The sequence below is a fragment of the Bos grunniens genome, chromosome 23, assembly GCF_055505025.1.
Source record: "Bos grunniens cultivar Pamir isolate PY7600 chromosome 23, Bosgru_T2T1.0, whole genome shotgun sequence".
Taxonomy (NCBI): domain Eukaryota; kingdom Metazoa; phylum Chordata; class Mammalia; order Artiodactyla; family Bovidae; genus Bos; species Bos grunniens.
This window is the reverse complement of record NC_141187.1, coordinates 11,216,487-11,235,258: the sequence shown is the minus strand read 5'-3', so window position 1 is coordinate 11,235,258 and position 18,772 is coordinate 11,216,487. Positions and strand designations below refer to the sequence as shown.

At 40.7% G+C, this 18,772-nt stretch overlaps 1 protein-coding gene across 1 annotated transcript in view; it reads left to right on the top strand.

Annotated features, from left to right (window-relative positions):
• Positions 1-18,772, top strand: part of SLC26A8 (solute carrier family 26 member 8) — an 88,670-nt gene that overhangs the window by 38,750 nt on the left and 31,148 nt on the right. Inside the window, exon 8 of the mRNA XM_086371357.1 lies at positions 12,236-12,318. Coding sequence (XP_086227483.1) covers positions 12,236-12,318 — 83 coding nt within the window. The remainder of the gene's footprint in view (positions 1-12,235; positions 12,319-18,772) is intronic.

Sequence of the window (18,772 nt, the reverse complement as noted above, 5' to 3'; positions counted from 1 at the left end):
TCCCTCTTTTTAAGATTTCCTTCCCATTTAGGTCACCACGGGGCACTGAGTAGAATTCCTTGTGCAATACAGTAGGTTCTTATTACTGGTCTGTTGTATCCATGGTAGTGTATATAAGTCAATCCCAATACCCAAATTCATCCCACCCTTTTCCCCTCTTGGTATCCCTATGTTTTTTCTCTACACGTGTGTCTCTATTTCTGCTTTGCAAATAAGTTCATCTGTACCATTTTTCTAGATTCCAATATAAGCGATATTATATGATATTTGGTTTTCTCTTTCTGATTTACTTTACTCTGTATGACAATCTCTAGATCCATCCATGTCTTTGCAAATGGCACTATTTTGTTCCTTTTTATGGCTGGGTAATATTCCATTGTATATATTGTTCTTCAGTCACTCAGTCATGTCCAGTCTTTGCGACCCCATGGACTACAGCACACCAGGCTTCCCTGTCCTTCACCATCTCCCAAAGCTTGCTCAAACTCATGTCCATTAAATCAGTGATGCCATCCAACCATCTCGTCCTCTGTCATTCCCTTCTCCTCCTGCCTTCAATCTTTCCCAGCATGAGGGTCTTTTCCAATGACTCAGCTCTTCGAATCAGGTGGGCAAAGCATTGGAACTTCAGCTTCAGCATTGGTACTTCCAATGAATTTTCAGAATTGATTTCCTTTAGAATTGACTGGTTTGATCTCTTTGCAGTCCAAGGGACTCTTAAGAGTCTTCTCCAACACCACAGTTCAAAAGCATCAGTTCTTTGGTGCTCAGCCTTCTATACGGTCCAACTCTCACATCCATACATGCCTACTGGAAAAGCCATAGCTTTGACTATACAGACCTTTGTTGGCAAAGTGATGTCTCTGATTTTTAATATGCTGTCTAGTTTTGTCACCGCTTTTCTTCCAAGGAGCAAGTGTCTTTTAATTTCATGGCTGCAGTCACCATCTGCAGTGATTTTGGAACCCAAGAAAATAGAATCTGTCACTGTTTCCATTGTTTCCCCATCTATTTGCCATGAAGTGGTGGGACTGGATGCCATGATCTTAGTTTTTGAATGTTGAGTTGTAAGCCAGCTTTTTCACTCTCCTTTTCCACCTTTATCAAGAGGCTCTTTAGCTCCTCTTCACTTTCTGCCATAAGGGTGGTATCATCTGCATATCTGAGATTATTGATATTTCTCCTGGAAATCTTGATTCCAGGTTGTGCTTCATCCAGCCCAGCATTTCTCATGGTGTACTCTGCATATAAAGTTAAATAAGCAGGATGACAGTATACAGCCTTGATGTACTCCTTCCCAATTTTGAACCAGTCTGTTGTTCCACGTCTGGTTCTAACTGCTGCTTCTTGACCTGCATACAGGTTTCTCAGGAGGCAGGTAGGGTCGTTTGGTATTCCCATCTCTTAAAGAGTTTTCCACAGTTTGTTGTGATCCACATAGTCCAAAGCTTTAGTGTAGTCAATGAGCAGAAGTAGATGTTTTTCTAGAATCCTCTTGCTTTTTTTATGATCCAGCAGATGTTGGCAATTTGATCTCTGGTTCCTCTGCCTTTTCTAAATCCAGCTTGAACATCTGGAAGTTCTCGGTTCATGTACTGTTGAAGCCTGGCTTGGAGAATTTTGAGCATTACTTTGCTAGCGTGTGAAATGAGCGCAATTGTGTGGTAGTTTGAGCATTCTTTGGCATTGCCTTTCTTTGGGATTGGAATGAAAACTGACCTTTTCCAGTCCTGTGGCCACTGCTGACTGAGTTTTCCAAATTTGCTGGCATACTGAGTGCAGCACTGTCACAGCCTCGTCGTTTAGGATTTGAAATAGCTCAGCTGGAATTCCATCACCTCCACTAGCTTTGTTTGTAGTGATGCTTCCTAAGGCCCACTTGACTTCGCACTCCAGGATGTCTGACTCTGGGTGAGTGATCACACCATTGTGGTTATATGGTTCATTAAGATCTCTTTTGTATAGTTCTTCTGTGTATTCTTGCCTCCTCTTCATATCTTTTGCTTCTTTTAGGTCCATACCATTTCTGTCCTTTTTTGTGCCCATCTTTGCATGAAATGCCCCCTTTGTATCTCTCATTTTCTTGAAGAGATCTCTAATCTTTCCCATTCTATTGTTTTCCACTATTTCTTTGCATTGATCACTGAGGGAGGCTTTCTTATCTCTCCTTGCAGAATATTCTTTGAAACTTTGCATTCAGATGAGTATACCTTACATGTATCACATTTTCTTTCTCTGTTCCTTTGTTGATGGACATTTAGGTTACTTCCGTGTCCTGGCTATTGTAAATAGTGCTGCAGTGAACATTGGAATGCAAGTGTCTTTTTGAATTATAGTTTTCTCTGGGTATTTGCCCAGAAATGGGGTTTCTGGGTCATATGCTACCCAGTAGAATGGTAGTTCTAGTTTTTTGAGGAACCTCCGTACTGTTTTCAATAGTGGTTGTACCAGATTACATTCCCATCAGCAGTGTAGGAGGGTTCCCTTTCTCCACATTCTCTCCAGCATGTACTGTTTGTAGATTTTTTGATGATGTCCATTCTGACCAGATGAGGTGATACTTCTTTATAGTATTGACTTGCATTTCTCTAATAATCAGTCGTGTTCAGCATCCTTTCATGTGCCTTTTGACCATCTGTATGTCTTTGGAGAAGTGTCCATTTAGGTTTTCTTCCCATTTTTTCATTGGGTTATTTGTTTTTTCGATACTGAGCTGCATTAGTTGTTAGTTTATTTTGGAGATTAATCTCTCGTCAGTTACTTCTTTTGCAAATATTTTCTCCCATGCCGAGGGTTGTCTTTTTGTTTTGTTTGTGGTTTCCTTTGTTGTGCAAAAGCTTTTCAGTTTAAGTCTCATTTATTTTTGTTTTTATTTTCATTACTCTAGGATGTAAGTCAAAAAAGATCTTGCTGCAATTTGTGCCAAAAAGCGTTCTGCCTATGCTTTTTCTCTAAGAGTTTTATAGTGTCCAGCCTTATGCTATAGTGTACAGCCTTATAGTTCTTTAATTCATTTTGAGTTTATTTTTGTGTATGGTATTAGAGAGTGTTCTAATTTCATTCTTTTACATGTGCTGTCCAGTTTTCCCAGCACCACTTATTAAAGACGCTGGCTCTTGGGGGAGAATGAATACATGTATAAGTATGTCTGAATCCCGTTGCTGTTCACCTGAAACTATAAAATAACAAGTTTGTATATTCTTGCTTCCTTTGTCATAGATTAGGTGACCATAGGTACTTGGGTTTACCTCTGGGCTTTCTATCCTGTTCCATGTATCTGTATTTCTGTCTTTATGCCAGTACCACACTGTCGTGATTACTGTAGCTTTGTAGTACAGTCTGAAGTCAGGGAGTCTGATTCCTCCACCTCCATTTTTCTTTCTCAAAATTGCTGTGACTGGTTGTAGTCTTTTATGTTTCCACACAAATTAATAGGGATTGCATTGAATCTGTAGGTTGCTTCAGTTGTCTAGTCATTTTCACAATATTGATTCTTCCAGTCCAAGAACAGGGTATGTCTCTCAATCTGTTTGTGTTGTCTTTGATTTCTTTCATCAGTACCCTATAGTTTTCTGAATACAAGTCTTTTTGTCTCCTTAGGTAGATTTATTCCTAGGTATTTTATTCTTTTGTTGCAGTGATAAGTAGGATTGTTTTCTTAATTTCTTTTTCCAATCTTTTTTTGTTAGTGTATAAGAATATAACAGATTTCTGTGTATTGATTTTGTGTCCTACAACTTTAACAAATGCATTGATAAGCTCTGGTAGTTCTCTGGAGGCCTCTTTAGGATTTTATATGTATAGTATTATGTCATCTGCAAAACAATGACAGGTTTACCTTTTTTCCAATCTGGATTCCTTTTATTTCTTTTTCTTCTCTGATTGCCATGACTAGGACTTCCAAAACTATGTTGAGTTATTATTACTTAGTGATAGTGATGAGAGTGGACATCCTTTTCTTGTTCCTAATCATAGAGGAAATGTTTTCAGTTTTTCACCAGAGAGAACAATATTTCCTGTGGGTTGTCATATATGGTTTTTATTATATTGAAGTAGGTTCCCTCTATATCCACTTTCTGGACAGTTTTTTTTTTTATCATAAATGGGTGTTGAATTTTGTCAAAAGCTTTTTCTACATCTATTGAGTTGATCATATGGTTTTTATTCTTCAATCTGTTAATATGGTGTGTCATATTGATTGATTTGCATATATTGAAGAATCCTTGCATCTCTGGGATAAATCCCACTTGATCATGGTGTATGGTCATTTTAATATTTTGTGGGATTCTGTTTGCTAGTATTTTGTTGAGGATTTTTGCATCTGTGTTCATGAGTGATTGTTGTTGTTGTGGTTCAGTCGCTCAGTCGTGTCCAACTCTTTGCGACCCCCATGGACTGCAGCACACCAGGCTTCCCTGTCCTTCACCATCTCCCAGAGCTTGCTCAAACTCATGTCCATTAAATCAGTGATGCCATCTCGTCCTCTGTCATTCCCTTCTCCTGCCTTCAATCTTCCCGGCATCAAGGTCTTTTCTAATGATTCAACTCTTCTTTTGAATCAGGTGGCCAAAGTATTAGAACTTCAGCTTCAGCATCAGTCCTTCTAATGACTATTCACGATTGATTTCCTTTAGGACTGACTGGTTAGATCTCCTTGCAGTCCTAGGGACTCTCAAGAGTCTTCTCCAACACCACAGTTCAAAAGCATCAATTCCTTGGTGCTCAGTCTTCAATATGGTCCAACTCTCACATCCATACATGACTACTGGAAAACGCATAGCTTTGACTAGACTGACCTTTGTTGGCAAAATAATGTCTCTGCTTTTCAATATGCTTTCTAGGTTTGTCATAGCTTTTCTTCCAAGGAGCAAGTGTCTTTTTATTTCATGGCTGCAGTCACCATCTGCAGTGATTTTGGAGCCCAAGAAAATAGAATCTGTCACTGTTTCCATTGTTTCCCCATCTATTTGCCATGAAATGATGGGACCAGATGCCCTGATCTTAGTTTTCTGAATGTTGAGTTTTAAGCCAACTTTTTCACTCTCCTCTTTCACTTTCATCAAGAGGCTCTTTAGTTCTTCGCTTTCTGCCATGAGGGTGGTGTCATCTGCATATGTGAGGTTATTGATATTTCTCCCGGCAATTTTGATTCCAGCTTGTGCTTCATCCAGCCCAGTGTTTCTCATGGTGTACTCTACATGTAAGTTAAATAAGCAGGGTGACAATATACAGCCTTGATGTACTCCTTTCCCAATTTTGAACCAGTCTGTTGTTCCATGTCTGGTTCTAAATGTTGCTTCTTTACCTGCATACAGGTTTCTCGGGAGGCAGGTAAGGTCGTCTGGTATTCCCATTTCTTAAAGACTTTTCCACGGTTTGTTGTGATCCACACAATCAAAGGCTTTAGTGTAGTCAATGAAGCAGAAGTAGATGTTTTTCTGAAATTCTCTTGCTTTTTCCACAATCATCAGTAATATTGCCCTGTAATTTTTGTGTGTGTGGGATATCTGTGTTTGGTTTTTATATCAGAGTGATGGTGGCCTCGTAGAATGAGCTTGGCAATGTTCCTCCCTCTGCAATTTTTTGAAAGGATAAGTGTTAACTCTTCTCTAAATGCTTGATAGAATTATGAAGCTGTATGGTCCTGAACTTTTGTTTGTTGAAAGATTTTTTTCTTGGCTGCACTGGGTCTTCATTGCTTTTGCATGGGCTTTCTCTGGTTGCAGTGAGCAGGGACAGCCTTTCTTTGCAGTGTGTGGGGCTTTTCATTGTGGTGACTTCTCTTGTTGCAGGGCACGGGCTCTAGGCCCACAGCCTCCAGTGGTTGCAGCACCCGGGCCCACTAGCTGTGGCACCTGGGAGCAGTCATTGCAGTGCATGGGCTTCACTGTCCCACACATGTGGAACCTTACCGGAACAGGGATCAAGCCCGTGTCCCCTGCATTGCCAGGTGGATTTTTACCCATTGCACCACCAGGGAAGTTCTGCTTGAAGATTTTTAATCAGTTTCAATTTCGTCACTTGTGATTGGTCTGTTCACATTTTCTGTTTCTTCCTGGTTCAGTCTTTGAAGTTTGTTCTTTTCTAAGAATTTGTCCATTTCCTCTAGATTGTCCATTTTATTGGCATATAGTTGCTTGTAGTAGTCTCTTATGATCCTTTGTATTTCTGTGGTGTCAGTTGTAACTTCTCTTTTTCATTTCTAATTGTATTGATTTGAGCCATTTCCGTTTTTTGTCTTGATAAGTCTGGCTAAAGGTTTTGTTTAACTCTTCAAGAACTAACTTAGTTTCATTGATGTTTTCTTCATCTCTATTTCACTTATTTCTGCTCTAATCTTTATGACTTTTTCCTTTCTATCAACTTTGGGATTTGTTTGTTCTTCTTTCTCTAGTTGCTTTAGGTGTCAGATTTTGTTGCATCCCTTAGGTTTTGAATCATTGTGTTTCCATTGTCATTTGTGTCTAGGGGTGTTTTTATTTCCTCTTTGCTTTCTTCAGCGATTAATTGGCTATTTAGTAGCATATTGTGTAGCCTCCATGTGTTCCTGTTCTTTTACAGTTTTTTTCCCCTGTGATTGATTTCTAATCTCATAGTGTTGTGATGAGAAGATGCTTGATATGATTTCAGTTTTCTTAAATTACCAAGCCTTGATTTGTGACCCAAAATGCGGTCTATCCTGGAGAATGTTCAGTGTGTACTTGAGAAGAACATGTATACTGCTGCTTTCAGATGGAATGTCCTGTAAATATCAATTAAATCTATCTGGTCTAAGGCTATGGTTTTTCCAGTAGTCATGTATGGATGTGAGAGTTGGACTGTGAAGAAGGCTGAGCACCAAAGAATTTATGCTTTTAAACTGTGGTGTTGGAGAAGACTCTTGAGAGTCCCCTGGACTGCAAGGGGATCCAACCAGTCCATTCTGAAGATCAGCCCTGGGATTTCTTTGGAAGGAATGATGCTAAAGCTGAAACTCCAGCACTTTGGCCACCTCATGTGAAGAGTTGACTCATTGGAAAAGACTCTGATGCTGGGAGGGATTGGGGGCAGGAGGAGAAGGGGACGACAGAGGATGAGATGGCTGGATGGCATCACTGACTCGATGGACGTGAGTCTGAGTGAACTCCGGGAGTTGGTGATGGACAGGGATGCCTGGCGTGCTGCGATTCATGGGGTCGAAAAGAGTCGGACACGACTGAGGGACTGAACTGAACTGAACTGAATGTGTCATTTAAGGGTTGTATTTCCTTATTAATTTTCTGTCTAGATGATCTGTCCATTGGTGTAAGTGGGTTTTTTTTTGGTAGGTGTTTTATACTCCTAACTCATGGCTCAGGTCATTTAAAATAAAACAAAAAGCAAGCAACCTAGGAAGGAAAATATTCATAGGAGAATTATAAAAATAATATTTTTAAAACATATGCTGATTTGTAACAAAGCTGAATATTTACATTTAATTTTACACACTAGCTTATATTTTTTAAACATGCTTATTTTTTTAAAGATTTTTATCTGTTACATCTTTTTCATACTATTTGAAAAATAGGGTTTTTATTCCCTCTTGTGATAGTAATACAGGCTCATTCTATCCATTTTTGGGGGGGCCCTGCTACACAGCTTGTGGGATCTTAGTTCCCATGCGGCTGCTGCTGCTGCTGCTAGGTCGCTTCAGTTGTGTCCAACTCTGTGCGACCCCATAGACGGCAGCCCACCAGGCTCCCCTCTCTCTGGGATTCTCCAGGCAAGGACACTGGAGTGGGTTGCCATTTCCTTCTCCAATGCATGAAAGTGAAAAGTGAAAATGGAGTCGCTCAGTCGTGTCTGACTCTTCTAGACCGCAAGGACTGCAGCCTGCTAGGCTCCTCCGCCCATGGGATTTTCCAGGCAAGAGTGCTGGAGTGCCCCTACCAGGGGTCAAACGTGGGCCCCTAGGAGTGGAAGCATAGAGTCCTAACCACTGGACGGACTATCAGGGAATCCTAGCAGTTTTTTTTCTTAAATAAAGAAGAAAAAAATGGAGGAAAAGAAATGCCTATAGCTGCACTATCCAAAGTCACCTACAATTGATATTTCTGTACTTTCAGTTATTCACATCTTCTTCTTTCAAACAAATATGTAACAGACCTATGCTCAGGTGAGTTTCTGTGTTCTTCTAGGTAGAGGTTTCATTTCTATTTTAATATAGCAGCAACCACACTCTTATTCAGCCTCCTTTCACTCTCATTCTGCTACAGTAAAGAAATTGAGGGAGATGAGATGTTCAGTGAATCCGTGTCACCAAGCGGCAGAGCTGGATTCAGGGAGGAAGCGTTCCTCGTGGAGGTGTGTGCTTATGCATATGTACTAGGTTTTTTGGACATCTTTTGTTTTTTTAGCTCAGGTTGGTTGTGTTAGTCACTCAGTCGTGTCCAATTCTTTTGCAGCCCCATGGACTGTAGCCCGCCAGGCTTCTCTGTCCATGCGATTTCTCATACAAGAACACTGGAGTGGGTTGCCATTCCCTTCTCTAGGGGATCTTCCCGACACAGGCATCAAACCCAGGTCTCCCGCATTGCAGGCAGATTCTTTACTGCCTGAGCCACCAGGGGAGCCCAAAATGTGCACTATGAGCTAGCCAGGAGTCAAACCTGGAATCTTCTGATCCGTCCGTAGTCAGACGCATTATCCGTTGCGCCACTGGATAAATATGGCTCTTTTTTCTTTTTGAGAATATTTTTTTAAATGTTGTCTAAATGATAACATTTCTTATTTCTTTTAAGAAATCTCAGGGATTTCCCTGGCAGTCTGCTGATTAGGACTCCTTGCTCTCACTATGGATGATGGGGGTTCAATCCCTGGTCCAGGGAACTAAGATCCCACAAGCCATGTGGCGTGGCCGAAAAAAGAAAAATTTTCTTTTTAAAATTTATCTTGTGCAGTTATATTTAACATTTTCACAATAGTAAAGCCATTTTCATAAATAAAACTCAGGTTTGTAAAGTCAGCATTTCTTAACAAGGATCGCCGAATCTTTGGGCATCCATGAGAATTATTTCCCTTTAAGAAGTGTTCTGTGACAGAGATATTTAGAATTCTCCATGTTCTCCCCTATATTTTCCAGCTGCCCTCGTAGTTAGGCAGGACCATGTGACTTTGGGGCCAAAGCATACGAAAACAGGCACAAATCCCTAGTGTTCTTTCTTCCCCTGCTGTAGTAATTGTAGGGGCTATACATTGAGATGATAGAGTCTCCAGGTGGAATTAGCCTGGATCTCCAAGGCACTGTTTGCAAAGAAGCTGCCCTGAAGAGACACTGACGCACAATGGACTTCTCATGGGCAAAAAAATAACTTTCATGTGTTAGGGCACTAAGATCCCGTGGTCTGTATATTGCCACAGTATAACCTATTCTATGCTAACTAATCCAGATCCACACTCTCCATGATTGAAAGAGTATGGGAATTGCTTTGGAAACTGACACAAGCTCTGTCTCATAACTGTTGTCTACTTCTTGTAGGTGTACATTCTTTCTTCCTTGGAATAGTTAAAAAGCTATCAGTTAATAAAGGCCAAAGGTGAATGGCCTTTGGAAAGAAGACCTTCCAAAACACTGTACACAAATAGTGGAGCCCTAGAACCCAGGGACAATGTGCATGTGGAGTTTGGGGAGTAGAGTCAGGGGCAACCTCTCCTTCTCATGGAACCCAGACCAGCTCCTGCGTCTTGGGAAGCTGAGGCTTTGGAGTGACCAGCAGATGGCATCTGTGACACAGGCATCAGTGCACTCTCTCTGTCTCTGTTTCTAGGTCCTTCTTTCTCTCCAGCTTTATTCAGGTATAAAATTGTAAGATGTTTGACGTGTACATCATGATGATTTGATGTACGTATACACTGTGAAAGGATCTCTTCCATCTAGTGAATTAACACATCTATACCTCATGTATTGATCCTTTTCTCCACCCCCCCTCCACCCCGCCCGATGAGAATATTCTCTCTTAGCAAATTTTAAGTATGTAATACGATGTTATCAACAGTAGTCACCATGTTTTCTGTCAGATCCTTAGATCTTATTCATCCTATAGCTGAAAGTTTGCACTGTTTCTTCAACTTTCTTAATGCCCTCACCCCCCAGTCGCTGGCAACCATTTTTCTTCTCTTTGTTGGTGTGAGTCCAGCTGTTTTCTTTTTCTTTTTTTTTAGATTGCACATATAAGTGATTCCATGCAGTATTTGTCTCTCTCTATCATAATGCCCTTAAGGTCTATCCACATTTTCCCAAATCAACCCTCTTTTAAGAGACATCAGCAGCAGGGATCATAGTGATGTCCCTTTAAGCAACCTTAAAGGCTTTAATGTTAACATTAACCAGGGTTATTAGGAAAGGAGAGAAGTAAGTGGGTAGAGGATTGGTTTGTGAGCCACAGTTAAGATGTTTCTTTGGGGAATGCTATAAATAATTAGGATGCACCATGAAGTGAAGTGGGGGAATAAACTGAGCTCCAGCCATAAATGTTGGTGGACACTTTGAATTACTGCAATTTAGGCATCAAACTTTGTTGTGACCTGACTTGTACTTGAAGGTTATTGAAGCCTGAAATACATGACTATGCTTCCCTGATGGCTCAGTGGTAAAGGATCTGCCTGCCAGTGCAGGACATGTGGGTTCAATCCCTGGGTGGGGAAGATCTCCTGGAGAAGGGAATGGCAGCCCATTCCAGTGTTCTTACATGGGAAAGCCCATGGACAGAGGAGCCTTGCGGGCTACAGTCCATGGGGTCGCAAAAGAGTTGGACACAACTTAGCGACTAAACAACAACATTACTTACACACGTGTCAAGTCAAGTGACAGGGAGCATTTTCTGCTATATAGCAGGGATTTAAAATTGGAAAAAGACAAAACCTCCATGTTTCCCCTGGAAATGAGGGAAGTACAGGACAGAGGATGAGAGCTGCTGTGGTGTAGGTGGTGAAAAGCTCACAGCACCCCCTCAGAAACTGCTCAGATGTGCTGGAGGAAACTGTACATACCCAGCAATCTGTCCTTCAGATGGTAGTCTCAAATATTAAGGGAAAATTTCAAGGCAATATTTGAGATCCAGGCTAAAAAAAATAACAAAACCTGACAACTCAAGAGTTCCACAGATATGAGAAATTGTATATACTGTATATTCATAATTAATGTATGTGTGTGCATTTGTATATGTATATATTTAAGCTGTATAGCAAACACCAAAAACAGCATCACTGGTAGTTGTCTTTGGGTGATTTATTTCTGTTTTTTAAACTTTTCATATTTTCTCTGTTTTCCTTTATGAGCAAGAGTAACCTTTACCCTGGGAATAAAAGAGTTTCTTGGCCACTTGCCACGCTTCTTATCCCTTAGATATATAAAGATCACAGAGCTTCTCTGTTGGTTCAGATCTTCCTTCCATTCTGATCTGTAGACTTCCTAGGGGTCATCATCTGATCAGAATCACAAGTAAACCAGCTGCTATCCTGCTCAGTATCTGGCTGAACTCTTAGAGTAGATGCTGGGAAAAGATTTATGTGTTAGCAGGGGGAACAAGGTAAAGCAACTATATAATTATTATTTTAAAACTGGGGCATTGACTTCTTTTGTCTCTGCTTTAATTTGCTCTGGTGTGAGATCTTTATAAGGTGTAACAGCTTCGAGGTGATCTGTTTTCATTCTAGATGAAAAGGAAGGGACACTTGGCATTTCAGAAGGAAATGAACAGAAAGGAAAAAGCAAGCAAGTAATGGCTTTGCTAAAGCAATCTTTTTTGTATGTGCTATCAAATGCTGCTACCTTATCGACAGTTATTAATGATTATCAATACATGTCAACAATCCCCCAAAGGACTTATTTATATTAAGACAGTGTACCTATATTTTAGAACTTTTAAAATTGAAGCTTTGGTACAGCTAATACCTGAAAGCATGTTTATACTTGGTCCAGATGTTTAAAGTTGGTGAGGAAAGAGAAGTCCATGCCATCCATTTGTTCCCGTTACTAATAATATGTCAAACGTGCAGTTGCTTTTCATTCTGGTTATGTTGCTAAAAAGAGCTCAGGGAACCAAAAGAGTCAAGAAGGACTTTTGCATTTGTTGCTCCACTGAACTGGCCCTGCCTTTCTCCAGCCTTCATGCATAGTCACTGCCATATATTGCCCTGTCGTGCTAGAGACTATGGGCACCTCTGCTTTATATAACATTTAGATGATCACATGCCTTTTCTTTTTAAACTCCTACAGGTTCTTGGCTTTGCTGCATTTTCAAACAAGGTAAACATGGCCACAGAAAACAGCCTGATGCTCATGGAGATGATACCTTATAGGTTGGTAATTCCACTTTTCAAGACGACTTTCTCCTTCCTGTTACCTCCTCTTAGCCTCTGACCACATAGCCTGATTTGTATCGTTGACCAAAATCAATAGCATGCCAGTTATTTCTCCAGCAGAGATGGGTTTACTTGAGATCAGCAGAGAATTGCAGTTTGGTGTGTGCAAGCATGGCAAGTCACATGCAAGTCCTCCTACAGCAGGGGAAGAAGTTTTTATAGAGGGAAAAATAAAATTGGGGAGGGAGAGTTGGTCATGGTAAACAGAATCTATGGCTTTTCATTAGCTTAGACCTTTGCCGGCAAGGAGTCTTTCTTCTTCCTGTTGGGCTCTGCAATGGTCACAGGGTGTGAGTGCTCCCCCTGCTGGTCTCCAACTCTACTTAATTAGTTTCTATGTATTAACTTGAACATCAGGAAGTTCACGGTTCACATATTGCTGAAGCCTGGCTTGGAAAATTTTGAGCATTACTTTACTAGCGTGTGAGATGAGTGCAATTGTGCGGTAGTTTGAGCATTCTTTGGCATTACCTTTCTTTGGGATTGGAATGAAAACTGACTTTTTCCAGTCCTGTGGCCACTGCTGAGTTTTCCAAATTTGCTGGCATATTGAGTGCAGCACTTTCACAGCATCATCTTTCAGAATTTAGAATAGCTCAAGTGGAAGTCCATCACCTCCACTAGCTTTGTTCGTGGTGATGCTTTCTAAGGCCCAGTTGACTTCACATTCCAGGATGTCTGGCTCTAGGTGATTGATCACACCATCGTGATTATCTGGGTCGTGAAGATCTTTTTTGTACAGTTCTTCTGTGTATTCTTACCATCTCTTCTTTATATCTTCTGTTTCTGTTAGGTCCGTACCATTTCTGTCCTTTATCGAGCCCATCTTTGCATGAAATGTTCCTTTGGTATCTCTGATTTTCTTGAAGAGATCCCTAGTCTTTCCCATTCTGTTGTTTTCCTCTATTTCTTTGCATTGATCGCTGAGGAAGGCTTTCTTATCTCTTCTTGCTATTCTTTGGAACTCTGCATTCAGATGCTTATATCTTTCCTTTTCTCCTTTGCTTTTCGCTTCTCTTCTTTTCACAGTTATTTGTAAGGCCTCCCCAGACAGCCATTTTGCTTTTTTTGCATTTCTTTTCCATGGGGATGGTCTTGATCTCTGTCTCCTGTACAATGTCACGAACCTCATTCCATAGTTCATCAGGCACTCTATCTATCAGATCTAGGCCCTTAAATCTATTTCTCACTTCCACTGTATAATCATAAGGGATTTGATTTAGGTCATACCTGAATGGTCTAGTAGTTTTCCCTACTTTCTTCAATTTAAGCCTGAATTTGGCAATAAGGAGTTCATGGTCTGAGCCACAGTCAGCTCCTGGTTGCTGGATCATGGAAAAAGCAAAAGAGTTCCAGAAAAGCATCTATTTCTGCTTTATTGACTATGCCAAAGCCTTTGACTGTGTGGATCACACTAAGCTATGGAAAATTCTGAAAGAGATGGGAATACCAGACCACCTGATCTGCCTCTTGAGAAATTTGTATGCAGGTCAGGAAGCAACAGTTAGAACTGGACATGGAACAACAGACTGGTTCCAAATAGGAAAAGGAGTTCGTCAAGGCTGTATATTGTCACCCTGCTTATTTAACTTATATGCAGAGTACATCATGAGAAACGCTGGACTGGAAGAAACACAAGCTGGAATCAAGATTGCCGGGAGAAATATCAATAACCTCAGATATGCAGATGACACCACCCTTATGGCAGAAAGTGAAGAGGAACTCAAAAGCCTCTTGATGAAAGTGAAAGTGGAGAGTGAAAAAGTTGGCTTAAAGCTCAGCATTCAGAAAACGAAGATCATGGCATCCGGTCCCATCACTTCATGGGAAATAGATGGGGAAACAGTGGAAACAGTGTCAGACTTATATTTTTCTGGGCTCCAAAATCACTGCAGATTGTGTCTACAGCCATGAAATTAAAAGACGCTTACTCCTTCGAAGGAAAGTTATGACCAACCTAGATAGCATATTCAAAAGCAGAGACATTGCTTTGCCAACAAAGGTTCATCTAGTCAAGGCTATGGTTTTTCCTGTGATCATGTATGGATGTGAGACTTGGACTGTGAAGAGGGCTGAGCACCGAAGAATTGATGCTTTTGAACTGTGGTGTTGGAGAAGACTCTTCAGAGTCCTTTGGACTGCAGGGAGATCCAACCAGTCCATTCTGAAGGAGATCAGCCCTGGGATTTCTTTGGAAGGAATGTTACTAAAGCTGAAACTCCAGTATTTGGCTACCTCATGCAAAGCGTTGACTCATTGGAAAAGACTCTGATGCTGGGAGGGATTGGGGGCAGGAGGAGAAGGGGACGACAGAGGATGAGATGGCTGGATGGCATCGCTGACTCGATGGACGTGAGTCTAAGTGAACTCCGGGAGTTGGTGATGGACAGGGAGGCCTGGTGTGCTGCGATTCATGGGGTTGCAAAGAGTCGGACACGACTGAGCGACTGATCTGATCTGATCTGATGTATTAACTTAAAAAAAAAAAAATTCTCAGGTAATAAACAGTCTCTGGCCACAGGCAAATTTGGGTCAGGGACTCAAGTTCATTTTAGAACAGAGGTTCTAAGGGACAATGGCTAAGACAAGCCTGTGTTTCTTCTCTGGTCAGCCTTTGACTCTCTTCCCATGGTTGAGCCAATCCCCTAACCCAAGTAAACTCGAAAACCAGGGAGACTCATGTATTTTTCTCGCAGCACATTATGAACCTTCTCAACCTCCAAACCTGTCTGATTAACCTTCAGGGATGGGACAAGACATAGCTCTGTTTTCCAAGCCTCTCTCCTGGGGTTCAGTGTTCAGCATCCCTTCTGTCTTCACCTGCTTAGACTGACTCAGTGTCCTTGGGCTACATCACTTTATCACTTTCAGTGGAAAGCCTTCTCCAAGCAGTCTGGCATTACAGAGTTCTTAAGGACTTGCAATTAATTTGCATTATAGTTCCTACCAGTGACTATGGGGCCTCACTCTTGCTTCTGTTAGGGAATTATTTCTTTAACCTTGACCAGATGAATCATTTTAGCTAAGAAAGGCAACATAACACAGTTTCTTGGCTCATGAGAAGATTTTTGAGGAGCATTGTTCACTTCCTCATTCTCTTCAACAGAGAATATAGCAACGAGTCGGTGATACTGCTTAACCTTCAGCATACAAAACAGAGGCTACTTTGATGCAGCCAGATAATCTCATATACTACTACTTCTCAGTGAAATCTGGTGATGATTAAATACATTTAAAATATTGTTCAGTTTGTTAAAACTGTGAGCAGACAACCTAGGTACCAGGAAATGCTGTGGTAGATAAGTCTCTGCCCTATGGGAAAAAATGACAAGGGCAACAATGAGATTGATGCTTTACATAATTATTTTATTTCATTCGTTCCTTGTAGTATTACTACAAGATATTCTTTTTTTGACTGAGGAAACTAAGAGTTACCAAGTTTAAATTACTCATCTACGCTCACACAGCTGGTCAGCATCAGAGCTACTTTCTGAACCCATTTCTATTTAATTCCGAAGTCTAGTATAATAACCCTTCTACTATACTTACTCAGTATTGCTGCTGTTATTAATGACTTCAAAACCACACAGTTAACCTCTGCTTATATTTTATCATAAGATTCAAGTGTACAGATAGAGAAAAAACATTTCAGAAATTTAATTTTAAGTATTGCTTTTAACCTGTCTTTATTGCTCATCTCAGAGAAGAAGATGGCACCCCACTCCAGTACTCTTGCCTGGAAAACCCCATGGACGGAGGAGCCTGGTGGGCTGCAGTCCATGAGGTCGCAAAGAGTCGGACACGACTGAGCGATTTCACTTTCACTTTTCACTTTCATGCATTGGAGAAGGAACTGGCAACCCACTCCAGTGTTCTTGCCTGGAGAATCCCAGGGATGGGGGAGCCTGGTGGGCTGCCATCTATGGGGTTGCACAGAGTCGGACACGACTGAAGCAACTTAGCAGCAGCAGCAGCAGCATTGCTTATCTATCCAAGGTTGCTAGAGATTAGGAAAATTGAATAGTTTATGTTAGTTCCTTCCAGATCCACATCCCCCTTTAACTAAATGGCTAACAAAGAACTGAATGTACAGAGAACACCAGGAAGGAAAAAGCAGTAGGTTTGTACTATTAATGTTATCATACTAAATATTTAAGGTTTACTGACACAGACTTGGGCAATAAATTCATGAAAATTAAAATCTCTTGTGTATCAAGAGACACTATCAACAGAGAAAAAAGACAAGTCATAGAATAGGAGAAAATATTTGCAAATTATGTATGATAAGGAATTAATATCCAAAATACATAGAGAACTCCTAAAACACAACAGAAAACAAACAACCTGACTCAAAAAGTGCAGAAAGAATTTGAATACACATTTTTCCAAGGATAGTATACAAATGGCCAGTGAGCACATAAGATGCTCAACATCACTAATCATTTGGGGAATGCAAATCAAAACTACAGTGAGATACCACCCCATACTCATTAGGATGGCTACTGTTTTTAAAAAGACAGAAAATAACAAATATTTGATGAGGATGTGGAGAAAATGGAACCTGTGTGCACTGTTAGTGGGAGTGTGAAATGTACAGCCACTGTGGAAAGTAGAATGCTGATTCCTCAAAAAATTAAAAATAGAATTTCCATCAGTTCAGTTCAGTTGCTCAGTCATGTCCGACTCCTCGAGACCCCATGAATCGCAGCACGCCAGGCCTCCCTGTCTATCACCAGCTCCCGGAGTTCACTCAAACTCACATCCATCGAGTCAGTGATGCCATCCAGCCAGCTCATCCTCTGTGGTCCCCTTCTCCTCCTGCCCCTAATCCCTCCCAGCATCAGAATCTTTTCCAATGAGTCAACTCTTCACATGAGATGGCCAAAGTACTGGAGTTTCAGCTTTAGCATCATTTCTTCCAAAGAATACCCAGGGCTGATCTCCTTTAGAATGGACTGGATGAATCTCCTTGCAGTCCAAGGGACTCTCAAGAGTCTTCTCCAACACACAGTTCAAAAGCATCAATTCTTTGGCACTCAGCCTTCTTCACAGTCCAACTCTCACATCCATATCTGACCACTGGAAAAACCATAGCTTTGACTAGATGGACCTTTCTTGGCCAAGTAATGTCTCTGCTTTTCAATATGCTATCTAGGTTGGTCATAACTTTTCTTCCAAGGAGTAAGTGTCTTTTAATTTCATGGCTGCGGTCACCATCTGCAGTGATTTTGGAGCCCCAAAAAATAAAGTCTGACACTGTTTCCACTGTTTCCCCATCTATTTCCCATGAAGTGATGGGACCAGATGCCATGATCTTAGTTTTCTGTATGTTGAGCTTTAAGCCAACTTTTTCACTCCTCTCTTTCACTTTCATCAAGAGGCTTTTTAGTTCCTCTTCACTTTCTGCCATAAGGGTGGTATCATCTGCATATCTGAGGTTATTGATTTTTCTCTTGGCAATCTTGATTCCAGCTTGTGCTTCTTCCAGCCCAGCATTTCTCATGATGTACTCTGCATATAAGTTAAATAAGCAGGGTGACAATATACAGCCTTGACGTACTTCTTTTCCTATTTGGAACCAGTCTGTTGTTCCATGTCCAGTTCTAACTGTTGCTTCCTGACCTTCATATGACCCAGCAATTCTGCTTCTGGAAATATACTTCCCCCAAATTATACTCCCCACAAGAGCAGTATCTTGAAGAGATATTTTTGCACCTATATTCATAACAGCGCTACTCACAGTGGCTGAAATGTGGAAGAAACAATAAGTGTCCATCAATGGATGAATGAATGAACAGAGTGTGTTAAATCCATCCAATAGAATATTATTGAACCTTGAAAAGGAAGGAAATTCTGGCTCTAAGTACAACATAGATGAACTTCAAGGGCATTATTCTAAATGAAATAAGCCAATCACAAAAAGACAATTACTATTTGAGCCCACTTATCTGGGGTACTTAGTAGTCAAAATCATAAAGACAGAAAGTCAGATGATTTTTGTCAGGGCTGGAGGGAGGGGGGAAATGGAGAGTTATTGATTAATAAGTATAGAGTTTCAGTTTTACAAGATGAAAGAACTATGGAGTAGATGGTGGTAATGGTTGCATATTATACATGTATTTAAAAACCACTGAACTGTACATTTAAAAGTGGGTAAAATGGTAAATTTCATGTTATGCGGACTTTACCCAGTTTTTAAAAAATGGGATAAGAACCAGGACAATTTTTATAAAAGACAAGGACTAAAATTATAATTGGAAAGATTTGAGTCTGACTAGAAGGGAATACATTGAGGCTTTAGCTCTAAACCATCTTAGATATGATATCTGCCTATTGCTTACCCACTGGTATGATCTCAAATAGTGTAAATAATCCATTTTTCATCAAGTTT